The sequence below is a fragment of the Mobula hypostoma genome, chromosome 7 (genome assembly GCF_963921235.1).
Source record: "Mobula hypostoma chromosome 7, sMobHyp1.1, whole genome shotgun sequence".
NCBI lineage: Eukaryota > Metazoa > Chordata > Chondrichthyes > Myliobatiformes > Myliobatidae > Mobula > Mobula hypostoma.
The window spans coordinates 135,320,251-135,334,967 of record NC_086103.1 but is presented as its reverse complement, the minus strand read 5'-3'; the positions used below and the strand labels follow the sequence as shown (position 1 = coordinate 135,334,967).

General features: G+C 40.4%; 1 protein-coding gene and 1 long non-coding RNA gene across 4 annotated transcripts in view; one reads left to right on the top strand and one right to left on the bottom strand.

The window, feature by feature from the left end:
• The window catches only part of LOC134349557 (E3 ubiquitin-protein ligase SH3RF3-like), a 350,296-nt gene that overhangs the window by 26,142 nt on the left and 309,437 nt on the right, over positions 1-14,717 (bottom strand). For both annotated transcript variants that reach the window (XM_063054067.1, XM_063054068.1), the window contains 3 exons: positions 5,659-5,829; positions 5,171-5,415; positions 3,040-3,365 (listed from right to left, as the gene is read on the bottom strand). In XM_063054067.1, the coding sequence (XP_062910137.1) occupies positions 3,040-3,365; positions 5,171-5,415; positions 5,659-5,829 (742 nt within the window). The remainder of the gene's footprint in view (positions 1-3,039; positions 3,366-5,170; positions 5,416-5,658; positions 5,830-14,717) is intronic.
• LOC134349558 (uncharacterized) overlaps positions 1-14,717 on the top strand; it is a 61,791-nt gene that overhangs the window by 26,267 nt on the left and 20,807 nt on the right. For both annotated transcript variants that reach the window (XR_010018707.1, XR_010018708.1), the window contains exon 2: positions 3,064-3,190. This is a non-coding gene — a long non-coding RNA (uncharacterized LOC134349558). The remainder of the gene's footprint in view (positions 1-3,063; positions 3,191-14,717) is intronic.

The following is a 14,717-nucleotide window of genomic DNA, read 5'->3' as shown; positions in this document are numbered from 1 at the left end:
ATTCAAATTGTACACACAACTCCTGGAGTGGTCTCACAGGGCCTAATTTAACTGTAGTAATACGTACACTTTCACCCTTCTGTTCACTGAAGGCTCCCCACGAGCTCCCCAGGTTTCGAAAGGCCTAACTTTTGGAAATCCAATTTTATGCCACACAGAAATATAGATATGAACAAAGAATATCTCTGTGAAAAAAGTCTGTCAATTGTACCTGTCCGTGGATGTTTGCTGTAGTCTTCAATGTATAAAATAACACTGAATAATTTATTCTCAAAATGTCTGTATGGGCCACCGTCCAAATGTTTAAACTGTGGTTTAATTAAAAGTAAATAAATGTTGTTGTTTCTGCTGGCACTCTGGCTCTTTTATGACCTTATCTATAGTGACTGACTGGAAGTGAATGAACTTCTGTTGTTATTTCCTTCACTCACTTGTTTTCCCTTACTGGAAAACCATTTGGTTCCGACTGACAGATAAATTGATTCATGCATTTCTCAGGAAGGGAATACTGTACTTAAATAACCTGGGAGACCTCTGTATTATTTACATTCCCAGTGGACTGCTGTACTTATACCATAGTTTGTGTACAAGAGAATCTGCCCTTTGAGCATCAAATCTCCCTAATCTCTCACCATTTAAAAAGATGCCACACCTCTATATTCTTCTGCCCAAACATTACCACAGGAGTTCTGAGTTCAAGACAGTCGATATCTCAAATGTTATCATCTGCCCTGTATATTTCTCTGAAACTGATGCTTCCCTATCAAACTGACATTTTCTTCTATGTTTTTGTTATCAGCAGACTGAGAAATATTATATTTAGTCACCTCAGCCATATAATTGATTGAGAATAACTGGGCCCAAGCACTGCTCCTGTGGAGCCCCACTGATCATAGCCTTCCAAGTCACCCCTTCTTATTACAGGAGTCTGGGTTCAATCCTGGTTTTGGATGCTGTTTGCATGGATTTGCATATTCTCCTTGTAACTGCATAGGTTTCCTTCCATACTTCAAAGGTGTGCAAGTTGATAGGTTAATTGGTCTTTCTAAATTGTGAGCTGGTAGCAAGTTGATAAAAATAAAATGAGGCTATTGTAAGCTGACAGTAAATGGGTGGTTATACAGTTTTTTAATCTGTTAACCAACTCTCCATCCATGCAAGTGTGCAAGTATATTAGTTCACCTCTACCCCCGCTGCATGTTCTACCTTTACTAACCATTCTCTCGTGTGGGATCTTATAGAAAGCCTTACAAAAATACAGAACATAAAATATTTGCTAATTCCCTATCTGCTGTTCTAGCTATGTCCTCAAAAACACTAATAGTTAATCAAACATGATTCCCAATAGACCCATTTACCGTTTGTTGTTCTGTGGTTGTTGTAATGCCAAAAGTTCCAGTTATTGCTGGTGAGGGATGACATGTGCCATTTACAACCCTTAGCATCACTGAGTGCAAATATCAAAAAAGCTGATGGAAATTGTGCATGGAAATGTCCAGTGCAATTTCTCCACTGGGACACCTCACCGAAATATGATTGTTTGGGCAATCTAACCTAGGATAACTTGCTCCGAGCAATTCATGCATTTAAAATCAGCACTAATTGTTCCAATTTGTAACCGTACAGAAGTTGCTTGAAATAGTGAAGTTCTTAGTTTTAGCCAGTAGATGATGCAATTGAGTGAGCTGTGAAATCTCCTACTCAACTCTATTGTCCCTGCATATTTTTTAGAAATATTACATTCATCAACAGGCCACAGAAAAAAAACCTCAGCATAGATTATTATTCTGCATATTATTCTGGATATCTATTACATATTTCATAATGAATGTAATTCACAGGGATTTTGCTTTTGACTGTAGATGTACTGATTATACCCGACCAAAGTACGTTCACTGTATTCATTATCTGTTTTATGGAAAATAAACTGGTTTCCTAGGGGCTGTGCAGCTGAGGCCTGAATCTGCAGGTGGGCCCTACTGCCAATGAAAAACTGGCTGATTTTTTTGTTTTAATTGGATATTCTGGATACCTCTTTGATTCAGATAAGGCCAAAATATTGGAATTTCAGGCACTTAAAAACAATGTAGAACCCTCACTGTATATCCGACACTTAATGAACCAGGTCCCATAATCATCTGCAGCATTTCCAGCTGAATATTCTTTGGAGTTATTGCAAAAAAAATGTGCTGAAGGAATTTAAAGCATGTGTATGCATAGGAAAACGGAAACAAAATAAATGATCCAAGGGCGAAACAAAGAAGGAATAAGAGAATTTTATTCCTTAAATTTGATGGGCTAAAAATATGACTGGGCATTAAATCTATTTCCAGAGCATTTAATACTCTCTTCAGTGCCGTCAGTATGCTCAGAAGCTGCAGTGGCAAATGCAGGGACAGAGAAGCAGTGTATAATTGATCCCAAGTGTAAAACCCAGCTAATGAAAGCATAAAACATCAGAAAAGGACAATGAATCATACGGGAGATGGCATGCTGCTGATTGCCACTTCCCTCTCTATTATCTGAAGGATATTAGTCGTGACCTATCTGAAGGGGAGCTAGGATTACGTGATGTCATTCATTCATGGCTCCAATAAATTTATTGCTTTCTAATAGGTGTAATATTTGTTATCTGGGTTAAAACAAGGATTTATACAATCTATTTATTATGTCCAGCAATGACAAAAAATGCTTATTATTCACACGAGATGTATTTTCTTGTAACATGCAAGTGTTGCTTTATAAGTGGGTGATAAGGCTATATACACATTATAGAATTCTACCTGAAAAGAAACCATTGGCTTCGGATACCATGGAAAGTAGGCGTTTTTAGATGAAATAACTTGGTCGTTGAAATACAAAATGCTTTAAATAATAAAGATAAACATGTAAGTGACTTTGTTGAGGGTCTATATATCATGTAGCCAATGCTCTAAATTGAACCAGTCAAAGTGATCTGTTGTTCCCTAATTACCACAGAAGGAAAGTGCCTTCTTCCAAAGATGAGATAAAAGCCCCACCATGAACAGTCGGACTTACCCTTTCACTTTTCCGCTCTTCCAGTTTGGATAGTGTAGGAGCAGAGTTTGATGGACTGGAAGTCGCCAAGGAACTTGCTGGCCCGCCCATTGCATCTCCATTCAGGTTGGCTGCATTAACATTCGGTGGAGTAATCGCTGCAGCCGCAGAGGTGAGTGAAATCGTTGGTCTAGTGCCAGGAGATCCAGAGGTTTGATGAACATGTTGTGGAGAGGTCACAGGCTGCGGCCTCACCATGGTGGCAGGGACTCGGGTGGGGGGACTTTGTGTTCTTAGTGGTGGTACAGTTGCTGTTGGACGGTCAAGCACTTGAACAGCAGGATGGACTGAAAAACGAAACAGAGCATAGGAAAAGAGTTGGTTAGTTGGTTAGAATGACCCAAGTGCCCCTAGCTTGTGGCAAATAAGACGGATGTTCATTTCGCAGATTATTTCCAAATAATGTTAATGCCCAGATTATAATGCAGAAAGAAAATTAGATACAGTAATTTATACAGAATATAATATATACTACTGTTGGGGATTTCAGATGGATGGTATTCTACAAGTTACATTTGATAACTTAAATATATAATATTCAACATCCACTGCTCCACCCCAAAGGCCTTTCCTAGGCTAGGCAACAAAAGAAGAATTCTTTCATAAAACAGATAGCCTTTGAAGTTCTTTAGTTTGCTACTTCGTCTTGTGAAACCATTCAAGCCCAAATTTAACTCATAAAACATGGTCTTACTGCTCCTGCTGAGATAACCAGGATATTACCAGTTATCTGAAACGCTATATTCTACTTATACTTTTCATGGGGACTTTTGCCATTAGCAACAGATGACAAGGCCAGCATATCAAAGCAACTTTCAAAACTCAGCTGAAAGAGTAAAAGAACAGGTTTGTTGCTTTCACGATAAACAGACCCTTCTTTTTATAGATCCATCTTGTTCTTCGGCCCTGTTATCACCAGGAGTTTGGGGCAACTTAAGGAAAGTTGCATCACAATGTAGGGGATGGATATGGCAGATCATCCATCTCGTGCATTACAATATGACCTCTCCTTCAGTTCACATATTTTAATGTTGATGTGTGAAACACAAGCACATTTTCCTCTTGTACTCCAGAAATGTAACCTATGCGATTTTACTAAAGGAAAATGAATTATTAGTAAATGTTATACAAAAGGTTAAAAAAGTCATGAATTATTTACTTATTGTCAAAACAGATACTAAAAGACCAGAATACCAAGTTCTAACATAGATCTATGCTACATTGAAAGTGCCTTCACTTCTTGTCCTCATGCTGCCTGGAGGCCAGGAATCTCCAGGAACACATGTAATAGAAAATACCTGTAATACATTCACTCAGTAGTCAGTGCGCTTCATTCTAAGGGGATGGAATCACATAAATCAATCCCCAAAGTGTAGGCAAAAGAATTCAAAAGCTCATATACGATCTATTAGAAGCGTGCATATAGTTAGCTGGCCTCTAGAGAAAGGGAATTAGAAAAGAAACAAGTTTCTTTGAAATGTGTCATGTCACATGCCTTTTGTATAACATTCTTCAATCAACAGCAATGTTTGTCAAATCTTTCATTTAACATGCCCCTGCCTTTGCCCACATTATGTTCTAGAGGATGTTTACCTGGGTCAGCTCCTGTCTTATTTACTGCTCCCTGCACTGTGGGAAAGGTGGTGATATTGCATCATGGAGGTGGCAAGGTTATGGAACTGGCTAATGTGAGGAGTGAAAGAGATCTGAACTGTATTGCAAATATGAGAATATTTGCAGCTACTGGAAATCCAAGCAATCACTCAAAATGCTGGAGTCCTGTCGAAGGGTCTCAGCCCGAAATGCCGACTGTTTCCTCTTTTCCTTAGATACTGCTTGGCTGCCTGAGTTCCTCCAGCACTTTGTGTCTGAACACTTACTGGGAGGTTAGCATACAAAGGAGGTAGGAAAAGATGATGTCCAGTGGAAAAGACTCACAAGGAGTATAAACAATCGCATGCATAAATTGGGTGAACAGCTTACTTTTATGCAATGAATATTACATTTACCAAGCGCAGCACTCCATTTAACCCAACGCATAGTAAAGATACGTTTTATTTGGAAGAAAGAGAAAATCGTGTGCATTACATACCCATCTGCGTGGCACTGCGAGCTTGGTTGACAGTTTGCTGTCCTGAGTATCGCAAACAGTTGAGCTGCGGACTGGATGCATGAAGCTGTGTCTGTACAGGGGGGCTGGCAACAGGGGGAATAGGCCTCACTCCATTATTCACAAGACACGTTACTGCTGGGCTGCCTGATGAAGAGTTTCCTTTCATGTTTTGGGCCGTGCCTCCTGGCACTGTATTTCTTGACTGAGTTGCTGCAAAGGGAGCCCTAAAACAACACATACCATGCCCCATTGAATGACTACACACACCAACATTTCTTTACTTTAACAATATTGCTTATGGAAAAATATTTCAACAGCAGCAATTTATCTAGGCCTCTAGCAATGTTGAATATCCCAGCACATGTATTCCTCCTGCCACGATCCATCCCATCTTACTCTAGCTTTGTTAAAACCACATAGCAGGGTCACAGGCAGCTGCTCTCCCTAATTCTATGATCTACACCCACCTGGACACAGGAGTTACGTAATTCCCTGGAAAGACACCAGACATTCCTGTCCTCAGTGAAGTGCCTTTGAACCATCCATCTTGGCATTTCTCAATAACGCGATACATTTCCCCTTTCCGCAGCTCCATCTCATCTGCTTTTTGTGGCTTATAGCCATACATGGCCATGTATCTGAAATGCAAAATGTCAAATCCAAGGTCTCAGTTCACAATCTCCTCCCTGCATTATGCATTAGTCGAAAGACCTCCATCAATGTTACTTTTATGAACAGTTTTTAGGGATATACTCCATGTGCCCATTCTGAATGGCTTTTACTTGTTCTCACACGCCAATCCTCCATAAATTTCAAACAGCGAGTCTCGTCACAGTCCACTGGAGAGCAATCTACATTGGTTGAAGGGGTTAAGGCAGCTATCAATTGCTGACCATAGCCCACCATTTTCACTCCACTTCCATCATTCTCCAATGGGCCACATGATCTAATGGATCACATCATCTGAATGAAACTGGGAAACACAGGCTTTAAAGGAGCACTACCCAACGAGTCACCCTAACAAATAATGGTAGATTTTTTTTAACTGTTAAGTAGAGTATTGGAATGGTTTAAGACCCTGCCCAATTTTCCTATCAGATTAAGTAACTTGAAGTTGGCCCTATATCATGGTACGGGCAATGGGGTGGTTGTAGAATACCATGATATGAGATTTTTTTGGGCAGTAGATTAACCACTCAGATTTTTTTTTCAGTGGCCCTTTAGCAAGTTATGCAACTTTAATATCATGAACTAGATTTTTTAAATACCAGAAGACTTGTGTATCATACCAGATTTATTGTTCACTGAGCTATTTGCACTGGTGAGCTTGGAATAAAACTGAACTACTGCAAGATGGCTAACTTACAAATTTGTACACTCTGAGGAAGTCATTGTTTTCTCTTTTTTAAGGATAACTTCAATGACATATCCCGAAGTCTCAGTCAGTTCCGCATACTGATTCCTAATTATATGTGCAAATTGATGGTTAATTTGCCCTCAGGGCAATCACATTTTAATTTTAAAAACAATTAATTGACGAAAATGTTTTGAGGTATTTTTATGAAATCAGAACTCTTCAAATAAATTAATTTTTCCACAGGCTTATACATTTCACTCCTGTATTTTAGATTAGATCAGCAACAGATTCAATAACTTATTAATGCATTAATTTCACTGTACATCTCAGTCACAGTCATCACACTAAGTGATAAACTATATATGTTAGTAGCTAGATAATAGCAACTATGAACATTGCTAAGCAGCATAATTTTGTAATAGAACTTATCCCCAACAACAATATTCCACTAATCACAATCAATGTTAGAAAAGCATTACCTTTTCTAGCCAGTTCTTTCCTAACTGGTTCTGTAAACAGACTTTGTCATTGTTAGGTATTTATATTGGCAGGTGTTGTGTATTTAATATGTCAGTAATATTTGTGTAATCTTGTATACATATTGTTTGATTAAGCATCCTTCATAGCTAATATAATTCATCATAGGTTATATGTAAAATTACATGAATTTCATACGTCATCACAATACCACATGATACGTGTGTGCTTCACTTAAATGAAACACAAAGTCAGACGCACAGTTAGGATTCTTGTGTTTCCCTTTGAAGTAGTTTAATGGTTACAAAGCATTACATTGGCAATGAGGTATTTTTTAAAGGAACCCGAGGTGGCTACTGGCCTGTTGAAGTGCAGCAACATGTACAAACTAAAAAACAAGCAGCGAGGTACAGCAAGTAAAAAAAAATGAAGCCCAGCACGTGCAGAGACAGTCAAGTGGAAAAAAAGGGCAGTAAACAGAAGAATTCACAAGTTCATAAAGACTTGAGTTCCAGGTGATAATAAGCATTAAAAAAAGAGCAGAAATGGCTGGCTACATCAGAAAGATTGTGCTACAGAAAGATTAAGAAGGCTACATTTGATTACAGAGACAAAATTGACTTGTAGATAGGAATAAAAGTGAGATAAACAAAACTGCAATATCCAAACAAAAACCAGCCTTCCTGAACAAGTTGTGTTACCATTGTGACATACACCATAAAAGCAGATTTAAAGGCAAAACTTGCAGAAAATGCAACAAAGTAGGACACATGCAAAGAGTATGTTGGGCAGACAAAGTAAACGGACTGCACAGAGAGAACAAGATAAAAAGTCTGGTTGCCGTTTCAAAAAGAACACTAATCTGCACGGTATTGATGAAAAATCTGATAATGATGAGAGTGACAGAGGACTGTGTAGCCATGAGATTTATAATGTGAAAACTAGCAATACACAAGCAATATGGCTTACACCAGAAGTAAACAGCAAGTGAACTAAAATGGAACTGGTTCAGCAGTTTCAGTCAGTCCATAAAATGAGTTTGAAGAGCTTTTCAAAGATACTAAACTGAAGCCTGCAGATACCCATCTAAGGACTCAAACTAGAGAAAAGATACCTCCTGTGGGAATGACATTCATAAGAGTAAAATACAATAACCAACAGCCACATTGAGCTTATATGTAGCAACAACAGGAGGAGGTGGGGATGAGATTGCCTGAGACAACTACAACTTGATTGGAGATCTATCCACCATTTGCATGCCATATCCCCTGCAGTGAAGCCAACTGAAAGCGAATTAAGAAAGGTATTTGATTATGACAAAACTGTCTACATGCTGTACATCATGAACAGTGGTCCAACAGAGGGGAAACAGGTTCTGTGCCTCTGGTTGGAAAGCATACTGGACCAAGGGAGGACCATGCAGCTTAGAGGGATGGTGAAAGTGTCGAAAGCAGTGGTCTGACCTCAATCTTTATAGGCAACACATAGAGTCATAGAATAATATATCACAGAAACAGTCCCTTTGGCCCATCTAGTCCATGCCAAAGCATTTCAACAGCCTACTCCCTTTGACTGCACCTGGACCATAGCCCTCCATACTCCTACCGTCCACGTAACTATCCAAACTTCTCTTAAAATATTTAAATCAAACTTCCATGCACCACTTGCACTGGCAGCTAATTTCACATTATCATCACTCTCTGAGTGAAAATGTCTCCCCTCATTCCCTTAAACTTTTCAACTTTCACCCTTAACCTATGACCTCTAGTTATAGTCTCACCCAACCTCAGTGGAAAAAAGCCTGTTTGTATTTACCCTACCTATACTGCTCATAATTTTGTATACCTCTATCAAATCTCCACTCAATCTTCTACGTTCTAAAGAATACAGTCCTAACCTATTCTTTCCTTATATCTCAGGTCCCCCAGACCTGCATTATCCTTGTAAATTTTCTCTGCACTCTTTTAACCTTGTTTACATCTTTCCTATAGGTAGGTGACCAAAACTGCACATAATACTCCAAATTAGACCTCATCAATGCCTTATACAATTAGAACATAACATCCCATCTCCTGTACTCAGTACTTAGATTTATGAAGGCTACTGTGTCAAAAGCTTTCTTTATGACCCTATCTACCTGGGCCACGACTTTCAATTAATTACAGACCTGTAATTACAGATCCCTTTGTTCTACAGCACTCTTCAGTGACCTGCTGTTCACTGTGTAAGACCTACTCTGTTTGGTCCTACCGAAGTGGAAAACCTTGCATTTGTCTGCACTGAGCTTCATCTGTCATTTTTCAGTCCATTTTTCCAGCTCATGCAAATTCCTCTGAAAGCCATGATAGCTCTCCTCATTGTCCACTACATCCCAATCTTGGCGTCACCTGCAAATTTGCTGATCCAGTTAACCACATTAACACACAGATCATTGATACAGATGACAAACAACAATGCACCCAGCACCGATCCCTGAGGCACATCAGTAGTCACAGGCCTTCAGTCAGAGAGGCTTCATCTACTATCACTCTATGGCTTCTCCTGCAAAGTCAATGGCTAATCTGATTTACTACCTCATCCTGATGCAGAGTGACTGAACTTTCTTGACCAACCTCCCATGCGGTTCCTGGTCAAATACCTAACTAAATCCACGTAGACAACATCCATTGCCTTGCTTTCATCAACTTTCCTGGCAACTTCCTTCTAAATCTCTATAAGATTGGTTTGACACAACCTACCACTCACAAAGCCATGCTGACTATTCCTAATCAGTTCATGTCTATCCGAATACTGATATATCCCGTCTCTTAGAATACTTTCCAATAACTTTCTCACCACTGATGTCAGGCTCACCAGCCTATAATTTCCTGCTTTATTTTTAGAGCCTTTCATAAACAGCAGAACAAAACTGGCTATCCTCCAAACCTCCAGTACCTCACCCGTCACTAAGGATGATTTAATTATCACTGCTAGGGCCCCTGCAATTTCTGCACTTGCCTCCAACAGGGTCTGAGGGAACTCCTTGTCAGGCCCTATGACTGATATCTGTAGGACCCCTTTGGATTTTCCTTCACCTTGTCCACTAGAGCAACCTCCTGATTTCTTTCTAAAGTCATCTCTTGCAATTTTGGTATTCCTTAAGTACCTCATTTATTCCTAACTGTCTATACCAGCTACACACTAACTTTTTTTCTTAACCAGGACCTCAATATCTCTTGAAATCCAAGGTTCCCTATATCTGTTATCTTTACCTTTTATTCTGACAGGCACATACAAGCTTTGTACTTCCAAAATTTCACTTTTGATAGACTCCCACTTACCAAGTTCACCTTTGCCAGAAAACAGCCTGTCCCAATCTATACTTGCCAGATCTTTTCTGATACCATCAACATTGATCTTTCTCCAATTTAGAATCTCAACCTGTGGACTAGACCTATCTTTTTACATATTTACTTTGAAGCTAATGGCATTATGATCACTACGTGCAAAGTGTTCCCATACACAATCTTCTGTCTCTTGCCCTATCTCATTCCCTAATACCAGATGAAGTATCGCACACTCTCTTGTTTGGACTTCTATATGCTGACTAAGGAAACTTTCCAAAACACATTTGACAAACTCTATCCCATCTAGTCCATTTATAGTATGATAGTCCCAGTTAATATGTGGAAAGTTAAAATCACCTTATGTTTCTTGCTACAGTCTGTGATTTCTCAACAAATTTGTTCCTTTGAATCCTAGGGACTGTTAGGTGGTCTATAATCTAGACCATTAACATAGACATGCCTTTCTTATTATTTACTTCCACCCATAAAGCCTCACTAGATGAGTTCACCAGTCTGGCTCCACTGAGCACTGACATGACATTTTCCCTAAGTAGTAATGTCGCCCCTCCCACTCTTGCGTCTAAAACAGCGGATCTTTGGAATATTGTGCTGTCAGTCGTCCCTCCTGCAGACAAGTCTCACTAATGGCTACAATATCATAATTCCATGTATTGATCCATGCCCTGACCTCATCCACCTTTCCTATAATATTTCTTGCATTGAAATATATGCAGCTCAGGTCACTAGTCACCTCATGTTCAACCTTTTGATTCCTGACTTTGTCTGAGGTCTTAACAACAACTGTCTCCACAACCTCTCCACTATCTGTTCTGGCACTCAGGTTCCCATCCCCCTGCAACTCTAGTTTAACCCCTCCCACCCCCACTGCAGCATTAACAAACCTTTCCACTAGGATAATGGCACCTCCTCCAGTTCAGGTGCAAACCGTCTTTTCTGTACAGGTCTCACCTTTCCTGGAAGAGAGCCCAAAGATCCAAAAATCTGATGCCCTCCCTCCTACACCAACTCCTTAGCCACATGTTAAACAGTATGATCCTCCTATTTCTGGCCTCACTAGCACACAGCAATCCTGAGATCACAACTGTGGAGATTCTGCCCTTTAACTTAGCACCTAACTTCCTGCACTCACTTTGCAGAACCTCGTCCCTCTTCCTCTGTTATTGTACCGACACGGACCACGATCTCTGGCTGCTCACCTGCCAACTTAAGGATACTGAGGACTGGACCCAAGATGTCCTGAACCCTTGTAATTGTTCTTGTTAATCAATCCTGATCGCTGATTGGCTGCTTCTCAAATGACTTTCTCAAAATATCTTAGAAAGTTTCTAATATATTAATCCGGCTTTAGGAAGAGAGTTTGAAGAGCTTCAGGAAAGCAGCAAACATTCAGCTTTTGCAAATATAAAGAACCAGTAAATACTTTGCATGCATTAAGGTTATTGCATGGGAGATGAAAGGCTACTTGTAAAGTAGATGTAAAGATCAAAGCCCAGCTGGATGAATGAAAGGCCAAAAAGAAAGGAGTCAATGGAGATACAAAAACAGAAGATTCATCAGATGATGTTGTGGATGAGGAAACCAAGAGGAGAGATCAGGTTGTAAAGACCATAAGACCATAAGACAAAGGAGCAAAAGTTGGCCATTCGGCCCATCGAGTCTGCTCCGCCATTTTATCATGAGCTGATCCATTCTCCCATTTAGTCCCACTCCCCCGCCTTCTCACCATAACCTTTGATGCCCTGGCTACTCAGATACCTATCAATCTCTGCCTTAAATACATCCAATGACTTGGCCTCCATTGCTGTCCATGGCAACAAATTCCATAGATTCACCACCCTCTGACTAAAAAAATTTTTTCGCATTTCTGTTCTGAATGGGCGCCCTTCAATCCTTAAGTCATGCCCTCTCGTACTAGACTCCCCCATCATGGGAAACAACTTTGCCACATCCACTCTGTCCATGCCTTTCAACATTCAAAATGTTTCTATGAGGTCTCCCCTCATTCTTCTAAACTCCAAGGAATACAGTCCAAGCGCAGACAAACATTCCTCATATGTTAACCCTCTCATTCCTGGAATCATTCTAGTGAACCTTCTCTGTACCCTCTCCAATGTCAACACATCCTTTCTTAAATAAGGAGACCAAAACTGCCCACAGTACTCCAAGTGAGGTCCCACCAGCACCTTATAGAGCCTCAACATCACACCCCTGCTCCTATACTCTATTCCTCTAGAAATGAATGCCAACATTGCATTCGCCTTCTTCACCACCGACTCAACCTGGAGGTTAACCTTAAGGGTATCCTGTACGAGGACTCCCAAGTCCCGTTGCATCTCAGAACTTTGAATTCTTTCCCCATTTAAATAATAGTCTGCCTGTTTATTTCTTCTGCCAAAGTGCATAACCATACACTTTCCAACATTGTATTTCATTTGCCACTTCTTTGCCCATTCTTCCAATCTATCCAAATCTCTCTGCAGACTCTCCGTTTCCTCAGCACTACCGGCCCCTCCACCTATCTTCGTATCGTCAGCAAACTTAGCCACAAAGCCATCTATTCCATAATCCAAATCGTTGATGTACAATGTATAAGGAAGCAGCCCCAACACAAACCCCTGTGGAACACCACTGGTAACCGGCAGCCAACCAGAATAGGATCCCTTTATTCCCACTCTCTTTTTCCTGCCGATCAGCCAACGCTCTATCCACGTATGTAAATTTCCCGTAAGTCCATGGGCTCTTATCTTATTAAGTAGCCTCATGTGTGGCACCTTCTGAAAATCCAAATATACAACATCCACTGCATCTCCCTTGTCTAGCCTACTGGTAATTTCCTCAAAAGATTGTAATAGGTTTGTCAGGCAGGATTTTCCTTTAAGGAATCCATGCTGAGTTCTGCCTATCTTGTCATATGCCTCCAGGTACTCTGTAACCTCATCCTTGACAATCGACTCCAACAACTTCCCAAAACCACCGATGTCAAGCTAACGGGTCTATAATTTCCTTTTTGTTTCCTTGCCCCCTTCTTAAATAGCGGAGTGACATTTGCAATCTTCCAGTCCTCCGGAACCATGCCAGAATCTATCGACTTTTGAAAAATCATCGCTAATGCCTCCGCAATCTCCACAGCTACTTCCTTCAGAACACGAGAGTGCATTCCATCTGGTCCGGGAGATTTATCTACCTTTAGACTATTCAGCTTCCTGAGTACTTTTTCTGTCGTGATTGTGACTGCGCACACTTCTCTTCCCTGGCACCCTTGAGTGTCCGGTATACTGCTGATGTTTTCCTCAGTGAAGACTGATGCAAAATACTCGTTCAGTTCCTCCGCCATCTCCTTATCTCCCATTACAATTTCTCCAACATCATTTTCTATCAGTCCTATATCTACTCTCTCCTGTCTTTTACTCTTTATATACTTGAAAAAGCTTTTAGTATCCTCTTTGATATTATTTGCTAGCTTCCTTTCATAGTTAATCTTTTCCCTCTTAATGACCTTCCTAGTTTCCTTTTGCAAGCTTTTAAAAACTTCCCAGTCCTCTGTCTTCCCACTAATTTTTGCTCCTTGTATGCCCTCTCCTTTGCTTTAACTTTGGCTTTGACTTCTCTTGTCAACCACGGTTGCATCCTTTTTCCATTCGAAAATTTCTTCTTTTTTGGAATATACCTGTCTTGCACCTTCCTCACTTCTCGCATAAACTCCAGCCACTGCTGCTCTGCCGTCTTTCCCGCCAGTGTCCCTTTCCAGTCAACTTTGGCCAGTTCCTCTCTCATGCCACTGTAATTTCCTTTACTCCACTGAGATACCGACACATCAGATTTCGGCTTCTCTTTTTCAAATTTCACAGTGAACTCAATCATGTTATGATCACTGCCTCCTAGGGATTCCTTCATCTCAATCTCTCTAATCACCTCCGGTTCATTACGCAACATCCAATCCAGTACAGCCGATCACCTAGTGGGCTCAACAACAAGCTGTTCTAAAAAGCCATCTCATAGACATTCTGCAAATTCTCTCTCTTGAGATCCAGTGCCGACCTGATTTTCCCAATCCACTCACATGTTAAAATCCCCCACAATTATCATAACACTGCCCTTCTGACAAGCCTTTTCTATTTCCTGTTGTAATTTGTAGTCCACATCCCTGCAGCTGTTTGGAGGCCTATAAATAACTGCCATCAGGGTCCTTTTACCCCTGTGATTTCTTAGCTCACCATAAAGATTCTGCACCTTCTGATCCTATATCACCTCCTTCTAATGATTTAATATCATTTCTTACCAATAAAGCCACGCCTCCCCCTCTGCCTACCTTCCTATCCTTCCGATACACCATCTATCCTTGGTA